Genomic DNA, 10,198 nt, shown 5'->3' on the forward strand with positions numbered 1-10,198 from the left:
TCCAGACAAGCAGTTTCAGTCTCTAGTTTTTGATTGCTTTGATGTTTGTGCTGATCCGGAGAGAGTACGAGTGTGTTGAAAGGAGAGGGGGATGTAATGAGGGCAGGGGATACACTCTGACCATCGCTTCTCTCATGTGATTTCCTGCTACAATGTTGGGCTCTTGCCCTTTTCTTCTCTCTTCCTCTCACTCCTCTCTGTGCTGCTCTCAGACCTGCATGTCGTGATGGCTGGAAGCTGCCGGCACAGTTGTGTGTGCTGCGGAGCGTCTGCTGGCTGATGCAGCGGTTGTTTTACATTAGGGCCTGCAGGTCAAACTGCAGCTGGCTGTATCAGCGTGGAGAGACACCCTGGGGAGAAAGAGTGTGTGAATGTGTGTGTGAGTTTGAAACAACTCGTCCCTGTGGTTGTAGCCTTTCCTAAGCGGGCCAAGTCCGGTTGCTAACCCTTAGCGCCTCTGCGTTTGGCAGCATGTTTGCAGCGAGATTAATCCATTGCACACTCCATCAGTCACTAGGCACAGGTTATTAGTGCTGGAGCACACACACACACACACACACACACACACACACACACACACACACACACACACACACACACACACACACACACACACACACACACACACACACTCTTACTGTACATACACGGCCCCTTTACCCTTGTGACTTCGCCTTCTACCTCGTCCCCAAAGTTTGCAAAGGTGGCCTTGGTGTTGAGAGGCCATTTGTCAAAACCCAGCCAGAGTCTCCACTTGGCTCCTTTTAATAAGGCTAGCTGTGCTGTGGGATTACACAAACACACACAAACACACACACACACACACACACGCACACACACACTGCATGCTTTTCACATACTCATACAGCTCTGAGGGTCAGGTGGTGCGTCCCGCGGGGCTTATAAAAGTGTCATTAACATGGCCCTCCTCATTGGTTCTGACAGGTTGATCAATTAGTCCCCTCCCCCGCTGACCCCGGGGCCGCTCTGACTCAGAGGTCAGACAGGATGGATCGCTGGACCTGTACACACACTCTCTCAACTCTCCTTCTCCCTCTCTCTGCTGTTATCTCTGGGCTGGTCACGGTAGGGCTTGTTCCTGATGTCCCAGGGTGCAACTGTTCTGTGGCTTTTAGGTGGAGGTTCATACTCTACCCGAGACATGCTTCGATCGTATCGCTGCTGTCAACACGACCAAAACACAGACACAGCGCTCTGTCTCGCCGTGTGTGTGTGTGTGTGTGTGTGTGTGTGTGTGTGTGTGTGTGTGTGTGTGTGTGTGTGTGTGTGTGTGTGTGTGTGTGTGTGTGTGTGTGTGTGTGTGTGTGTGTGTGTGTGTGTGTGTGTGTGTGTGTGTGTGTGTGTGTGTGTGTGTGTGTGTGTGTGTGTGTGTGTGTGTGTGTGTGTGTGTGTGTGTGTGTGTGTGTGTGTGTGTGTGTGTGTGTGTGTGTGTGTGTGTGTGTTGTTCCCTTTCAAACTTCTTTGGATTTAAACACATTTCCTCGATAATTAGTTTTTTGGGGGGAGGGGTTTCACTTGTACACGGGACGTTTTTAGGCTGCAGAAATGAATACAGTCAGGGTCTTTACAGCTGTAATGGTACAAACAGTCGGACAGTATGTGCCTCCTCTTTCCAGAGTGTGTGTTGTGGGGTCTGTTCTCCTGGGTCTCAGGTGTGTGTTGAATGAGACACACCGAGGGTCTGCACCCTGTCTGGTAAACAGGGTAAATGAAAGAACCTGTGTGTGTGTGTGTGTGTGTGTAGTTCAGGAACGGGGTACAAGAGAGGTTGACCTGAATGTGTGGTGCACATACTGTAGAGGGAGAAAGCCAGGCAGCAAAGAAACCGCAGGTTAGAGAGGGGAGAAAGAACAATATTGAGAATATGTAACCTCAGAGATTTTCAGCAAAATGATCAGTGGTTTGGGATCATAGTGTTTTATTTCATTTATCAGGACGTTATTGATAAGAGTCGGGGTTTTACCCGTGTTGTTTTTCAATCCAATTCATTTGAATAACATCACTCATTAAAATAGTACCGCCTTATGATGATGACCAGTACAATACACTTTCATTACAAGACCATGGCACCCAGCACGTCATTTCTGGGTCACTGACACAAAAACGTCAAAGGCACTTCAGTGAGGTGTAAGAACATTGTTAAAATGATCCATCAAGTGGGGGAGGAGTCGGATTAATTAGGCGTAATGAGAGGAACAAAGCATTTTTGTGCGTGTGTGTATTATTAGGGGGTATAATATTCTGTCTAGGGACCTAGAGAGAGTAGGTTGGGGGGGGGGGGGGGGGGGTGTGTAAGGGGTTAAGAGCGGTGTCACGCCCAGAGAGACGCTGCCCCGCCGTCCTAATGATGTCCACCGGCTTAATTGAATATTGACGTTCTGCACAAGAGGGCTAAATGGCTTCTGTCTGCTTCACCGCCGCTGCCGGCCCAGGCTGCACATTTGAACCTGTTTCCACTGTTTGACTCCCAGGGGGGGAGTGGGGGAGGAATCGCTACATGTCCCAGTTACCATGGTTACGGGCTTCACGTCCCTTTGAAGCTGCATTTTTGTATTTAAAAAATATTTCCTAAAGTAAGTTTATTTTTGTGTTTCTTGAAACCATCGTCTGGCGTGGTACCACATCAAATCAGATCAAGTTTTATTTATATAGCACATTTATAAACGATTTTTGGTCGAGCCAAAGTGCTGTACATAAAATAAAAATAGCCTACAGTAGAGACACTTTACAGCAAATACAACAGCACAGATTGTTCAGAATATCAGTATGAGACACCCTCTGGCCTTAGACCCTCTGGCCTAAGACCCTCACATCGTACAAGGAAAAACTTCCAGATAAAACCCACAGTTTAAAGGGAACATGGGAGAAACCTCAGGGAGAGCAACAGAGGACGGATCCCTCTCCCAGGACGGACAAACGTGCAATAGATGCCGTGTGTAAATCGAAGAGATAATACATTTTACAGCATATAGACCGAATTTTAGGAAACGCATGTGTCTGTAATAAGAAGATGAATCCACGAGGATGTCGGCTACAATCCTGTGGAAGCCATCAGGGAAGCAGCATGACGAGACCCAAGGCAGGACCGCAGAGACAGGTTCAGCCACTACGTTGTACCTCGTTCTTTAGACCTCTTCTTATTCTTTCTTGCTTCTCTTACTTCTACTTCTATTTCCGTGATCTGTGTTTTACTTCCCACTGTGCTTCTCCTTTGTTGCCACAGCGACGCGCTCCAGATGGCGAGTGTCAAGGAAAGACTGCTTCGAATGTAGTCGCAAACACACACACACACACACACACACACACACACACACACACACACACACACACACACACACACACACACACACACACATACACATACAAGCTGATCTACATATACACACTCTGAGAACAGACTGAGACACTGGCAATGTACATTCAGTTCAACACTTCATCCTACTCAGATGCTGGTGGACGTCCACTCTGCCCACTACACACACACACACACACACACACACACACACACACACACTCTGCAGTACAGTATAATAAAACCTGTGTCACAGCCACACAGGAAACAATCTCTCCTTTATGTGACCGGGATGTCATTAATCTTGGCGGAGGTTAACAAATGCACTTGCATGGAAGGTATATTTCATAGGCAGACAGCCGACAATGGGGCCATTGTGGCGTGGAGCTGCAGCGCCTCGCTCTGCATGCAGTCAGGACCTTTTTGGCTCATGTCAGGGGTTATGTTTCATCTCCCTGATGAATGTGTTTATGCAGGGAAAACATGTGAAACACGGAGCAAATTCAACGTTGCAGCTGTTTATTTATTTGTGCTGCCTGAAACCACAATTCGTTTCTCTGAATGGGGGGGAAATAAATGCGTTTGCCATTTTTCAAAGTATGGCCTTGTTGCGATTAGTCAAAACTAGCGCCAGACAAATAGCCTGCCCGTGTGCAGCCGGCAGACCTGGTTCTGATTCACCACTCTCCGAGTTCCTCCACAGCAGCGCTCGATCCATCCGTGAAGTGGCGAGCCGTCCCAGTAATCCATTAGACTTCCATTAGCTCCGATTTGTGTGATTAGTTCTAATTAATCAGTTCAGTCTGTGGCCTTCACTCCCCTGTGCACTCCTCACATTTCATTTCTAACCTAATTTCTCAGCTCTCCACCGAGCGAGAGAACGAGGCAACGACTGAGCGAGCAAATCAAAGACAGAGCTTCAGGTCCGCCGCCATCACCTCATTTTTTTGTGAAGCGCGCAAACACTCAATATTGTTCAAGCACCAGACCCAAACTGGATGAGGCGGTTCTTAGAATGCTCTCTTCTCTCACCACGCTGAATTTGTTTGTGTTTTATTTTGAGCTGAGTTTTTGCTAGTGTTTTAAAAACCAGGAGGGGTCAAGATGTTTTACACATCGAGAGTGAGCCGGGGCTGTGCTGAGGCTGGCCCTCCTGTGGAACAGTGAGTATTGATTAGCGCCAGAGCAGCTATCCCTCACTGTAACAAAGCCTATTGATGTTTGTGGAGCCCTGATTTCCCCTCGGTCAAATAGCATCCGCAGCACCATCGCTAAGTGACCGGAAAGTTCTCCGAACTCAGCGGTCTGTCCCGAAGTAACCTGGGAATAAAAGAGTGGAAATCATCTTTTCGTCAGCGCCTCTTCTGCTGCAAAACTAGAATGAAAGGATTTCTTTCTGGGCTTCTTGCAGTAGGTCAGCTGATATACTGAGGAATGATGTGCTGATAATCTATCTTCCTTTCCTCTCTTGTCAGCCTTCTTCTGCCATTACAACTATTGTGATAAATGAAGGCTCAATTTATCAACCAGCCTCCACTCGATTTATTTTTCTCCCCTCGGAATCCCCCGCCCCCGCTCCTGTATCCAACCTCCACGCGGCACGCTTTATTTCTTCATCCGTTTTTCACCCCCCTGCATCCATCCATCCATCCCTCATTCCCACTCAGCCACATCGGGCTCCCTTTGTGTCTGCTGGGGAGGCTGAGGCGCTGCCTGTCACCCCCGAGCTGCAGACTCCCATCCAGGCTGCCGGAGGTGGCCCGGCTGCTGTCAATCAATCTGCAGCCTGAGTAGCAGTGGGGATGGGGGATGACACATGATGTGGCTCCCTGCTGCTTAGAAATTCACTACTTTACTTTTTTCCAGAAGGCCTGGGCAGTCAGTCGTATATTTCTGGCTTCTTAAATTAATTGAACTTGATTATGCCTCTTTGAATTGAAAGCTTCTTCTAACCAATAGGGTGCGTCAAACCAAACGCTCCCTATTCCCTATAACAGTCCGACCATTCAAAGGTGCTTGTTTCAAATGTAACCCTTGTGTATTTTCACTTCCTGCTTTAAGTGTAAAGGGAGTTTCCTGCTGGTGAATTCATGCTTATGTTGCTCTGTCTCTTGTGGATGTGTGAATTATAAACTCTTTGCTAAAACACATGTTTAGGGTGACAATATGTCAAGTTTCTGTTCACATCTGGTTGTACTGTCCACAGCTAACCAATCAAATGTGTTACCGAACCAAAGCTGTTAGGTTCAATGTCGCACACCGAAAGGCATTGAGTTATCCCTGAGTGTTACGTTTGCATTGTTTACATTGCATACAATGTCTTACATTTACAGTATTTATTTACCATTTATAAATAGCACAGAAAAACTTAAACCTGAACATGCATCAACGTCTCAAGAAGTGAATGGATGAAGTACATCTAGTTAATAAAGACACAAAACATAACAGTAAGCATTTAAAGCAAGAGTTGCTTGCCGCTTTTAAGAAATGGCAAGATGAAAGGGATATGCAGATTCAGAAATACATTTTGCTCCCAGATATCAACTGATCTCTGTGCCGTACTCATGCTGGAGTCTCAGTGTTAATGTGATCCCTCTCCCCCCGTCTCTGCAGGACTCCGTGGTTCAACGGCTGGGGGTTCAACCTGCCTCGGGGTCAGTCTCTGCTGGATAAATGGAACCTCGTCCCTGAAGGCATCGACATCCTGATGACCCACGGACCTCCGCTCGGTGAGTCCAATTAACCAATCACAGCCCCCTCATCACCATATCTAATGAGGTTGTGCCTCATTATTCCAAATCTGTATGGAGTCACTGGAGGCGTCTCAGCAGGCGGTGTGTGTAGATGTGTGTGCGCTAAAGTCAACACTGTTTTCATTTCAATCCAGCAGTACAATCTAGAGTCAGATTTAATATTTGTGTTTGACTTTATGAAATACAAAATACATATTGTTTTGTTTTCACTTCACACTGATTCAGTTTTCCTTCTAGTTGTTTGGGCCCCAGTTTTTTGTTGTTGCTGTTGCGCTCTTCTTCTGGCTTTATTGAGTGATTTCCTCTCGCCTACGAAGGGTTGCTGCTGCTGCGGCCGCCGCTGTGGCGGTTTGATTGCATGGAAACTCGATTTTGCAGCAATGTGACAGACGCTGCAAACGATTGGAGAGAGACCATGGGAGAGGAGAGAGAGCTGGGGGGAGGGGGATGTTGAAGATGTAGGAGGGCTTTCCAAATCTAGAAGACAAAACAAATTGAATAAAAAATAAGGGTTGCACAAAAGACGAAAAAATCGGAAGAACGAGTTGCATCAGCAAGAATGTGTTTGACTGGTAAACTCAGGAAAAGGGGAAAAGGCTAGTAAACAGGAGTGGTGTTTATTCATTCACTGAGTATCAAGGGGTTGGTTCTAAACGGGCGAAAACACTGCCACAATATAAAAAACAGCTGTGGCTGACCTCAGTTAGACCTCAACAGTTTGCTTCATTAGGTCAGAACTGATTAAGCAAAATATAATTATTGCACTTCATGCAGGAGAGGAAGTCCAATATGACAAAGCCTTTTCAGCAGGAGAGACTTTGAGCATGTATGTAGCAAGATATAAGAGAATATCTGTTTCTTAATTATTACTTTATAACAAAAACGTAGGCATTTAGGACAAGTGATAGCATATTGAAGCCTAAATAAAGAAGATTTTTGTAACAATAACAATTATAAAGTAAATTTCTAATGTCACGTATACGGAAGAGGATAAGGGCCACATGATTTATTTTTTTGGGGATATTTTTAAAAAAAAGTCAGAATTCTGACTTTTTTTCTCAGAATTCTGACTTTTTTAATTAAAAACAAATTGTTCTGAGAAAAAAGTCAGAATTCTGAGATTAAAGTCAGAATTCTGACTTTTTTCTCAGAATAAAAAAATCCTCCCAAAAAATGTTTAATGTGGCCTTAATCCGTACACGTACAATAGGAATCGGAGCCAGGAATGAATAACAGCCAGATTCAGAAAAAGAAATTGGAATCCCTTAAAACTCGAAGAACAGCTCACAAAGAGTTTGGCCTCATTAAAGTTCAGCTTACCTAAATAACTCATTTTAAGGGGGGGGAAAGGTTCTTGCTCGTCACTGTTTTACTTTATTGATGGTCAGATTATCTGCTGCTTTTTTAAAACCCACACGTGTTGCATTCCCATATATCGAGCAGTCTTTGGAACTGAGACGTCCTGACCTCCTAACATGTCTGTGTGTGTAGGTTTCCGAGACTGGGTTCCTAAGGAGCTGCAGCGGGTCGGCTGTGTGGAGCTGCTCAACACGGTGCAGAAGAGGGTGCGGCCCAAACTTCATGCCTTCGGAGGCATACACGAAGGTACTGAGAATAAAGATAACCCTAAACGAGAAAATGTAAAAAAAAAAAAAAAAGCAGATGAACTTAATATTTCTTAAGAAAATATTGAATTTCAAGAGTACATTTAAGTAAAATAAATATATTTAGCACAAAAATAAATGACAGATTTGGTGGAATGATTTTATCAGAATTGTCCTCCCTGAGTGTATAGTGTTGCATGTTTCCTGTTGCTGACGTCTGTCTCCTCCCCCCCCTCAGGCTATGGGATCATGACGGACGGCTTCACGACGTTCGTCAACTCATCGACCTGCACCGTCAGCTTCCAGCCCACCAACCCCCCCATCGTGTTCGACCTGCCCAACCCCTCCAGCTCCTGAGACCAGAGGAGGGGACGGGGAGGGGCCAGGGCACCATAAACTCCTTTTTTTTCTATAAATATGTCAAGCTAAAAAAAAAAATTCTAAGTGTTTCTTTGCAAACTTTTTGGTCTTCTCCAAGCTGTTGTTGAGATTGAGAAGATGTGGGGCGGGGGTTGGGAGGGTTTGTCGGGGAGGGTCAAAGGAGAATCCCGGTGTTTTTGTTTCCAAACAACAATACTTGTTTCCTGCGTCAATTTCCAGTCAGCGTGGTGGCAGATATCAGGGTTTGTTCTTCTCCAGAGGAACAACAACGTTATTTAATCTCATTCATTCTGAGAATTGCATCATGCAAGTTAGCATTTTTGGTATCTCCGGGTTTCTTGTAATCACTTCACAAATACCAGTAAAAGTGACAACATCATCCAGGAAATTATCTGAGGAGAGCAATGATTTTAGGAAACATTTTTCTCTGATTATGGTTTCATAAAGTTATTTTCTACAAAACAAGCTCATTTTTTCACACATTTTTTCTTTAACAAATTCATATTTGTGTTGGGGGTTTTAACTCAAGTTTACGTTTCTGACATAAGCTGTTAGATTGTCACAAAAAAGTAAATGTTATAATGACAGGCGAATCATGAGGGATATCAACATGATTGTCCCCGCCGTACCCTAGTACCATCAATTCTGCATGTCTTTGTTATTTGGAAAAATCATATTTTTAAAAAAAAAAAAAAAAAAAAAGAGAGAAGTGACAAAGTCTACATGTATGCAATGTCAAATTAATTTGGTTGAATTTGAAACAGAGCTGCAAGCAACACCGGTATTCTTCTTTTCTGGGGGATTTTGTGGTTAAACAATCTTGCTCTTGATAAATATTGGTCAGATCTGTAAGATAAATGATGCTTTGTGAATTTGTACAATTTCTTTGTTTGGTTTGCATTGGCCGGACAATGGATGCCATTGTTTTATGTTGTATCATCTGATATTATGTGTTTCGATCTATTTTTTTTTCTCTCGTCAGTTCCTCTTTTCTTATTGGCTGACAGGAACGCTGCCTTAAACTAGCTTTAATGTTTCAGCTAGAGCCCCACTCTCTGCGAGCTCAGAGAAAAGTCCTTATTTATTACCCGCAAAACAACACCTGACCAACGCAGGGACAGAAAGCTATCAAATTACAGCCCTTAAAATTAACTTTGTAACATCCCATTATGGATTTCTGATCTAATTTGGAAAATGTATGTATAAAATATATATATAAATATATATTATATATTCATGTTGTAAAACATCTGTACTAAAAGTAGTGTTTGACAAAAAAAATGAAAATCTGGTGCATTTTCTTCTGTATGCACCAGTATAATTGACTTGTTTCTTTAATGCTCCCATCAGACGCTCTTTCTTTAATGTTTTTTGTATGGACTCTGCCAGTAGGGTAGACTTTCGTTTTGGATGAGAGAGGAACATTTGTCAGTCACAATCCAACAGGTGCTGGTTGCTCCCAACAACACGCCTGCCTAAACCTGGTAAAGCTGTCCTTTTAAAGTGTACATCTGATAGTATTTGTGTTTTATTGCTTTTCTTTTTTCTAATTTTGCACTGTGTGTAAATGCAATCTTGCTAGCACAAAAAAAATGTTGCCAATAGTTGTCTCAACTTTGCCGCTGTAAATGCTCTTCCCGTGCTCTGTTCCTCTCTCGCTCTTTCTCTGATTGTATCCCTCTTCATGGAAATGTTAGTTCTCTCTTTCAGTTCATTGTGATATATTTAGCTGCCTTTATATGCAAATAAAATTGCAAAGATTTTTACTTATCAACCTTTGTCTTCGTTTTGAATCCTAATCTTAAAAGTATGTTGTGTCTCTACTGTGACGTGTTTCCATGCTTTAAGGTTCAAAAATCTCTTTATTTTTCTCACACTGCCTGTGCTGCAGCACCTCTTTTCACCCTCTGTCTGAAACCAGAGCCCAGTCTGTGATAAGCAGAGGTGGGGACTCGAGTCACATGACTTGACTCGAGTCGCATATTTTTTTACTTGAGACTTGCTTGATTAACATTGATAAAAGACTTGACTTTGTATTCATTACTTGAGACTTGACTTAAGCTTGAGATGGATGACTTGAAAGGACTTGACTGTTTAAAATTAAATATTTGCGTTTGTTTTTGTAGTGAGATATTACGTTTAGTTTT

At 43.7% G+C, this 10,198-nt stretch overlaps 1 protein-coding gene across 2 annotated transcripts in view; it reads left to right on the top strand.

Annotated features, from left to right (window-relative positions):
* The window catches only part of mpped2a (metallophosphoesterase domain containing 2a), a 53,317-nt gene extending 43,492 nt beyond the window's left edge, over positions 1-9,825 (top strand). For both annotated transcript variants that reach the window (XM_034076736.1, XM_034076737.1), the window contains exons 5-7: positions 5,927-6,042; positions 7,558-7,671; positions 7,909-9,825. In XM_034076736.1, the coding sequence (XP_033932627.1) occupies positions 5,927-6,042; positions 7,558-7,671; positions 7,909-8,027 (349 nt within the window). In that variant the 3' untranslated portion in view covers positions 8,028-9,825. The remainder of the gene's footprint in view (positions 1-5,926; positions 6,043-7,557; positions 7,672-7,908) is intronic.
* Positions 9,826-10,198: the final 373 nt, after the last annotated feature.

The sequence above is a fragment of the Pseudochaenichthys georgianus genome, chromosome 3 (genome assembly GCF_902827115.2).
Source record: "Pseudochaenichthys georgianus chromosome 3, fPseGeo1.2, whole genome shotgun sequence".
NCBI classification, from domain to species: domain Eukaryota; kingdom Metazoa; phylum Chordata; class Actinopteri; order Perciformes; family Channichthyidae; genus Pseudochaenichthys; species Pseudochaenichthys georgianus.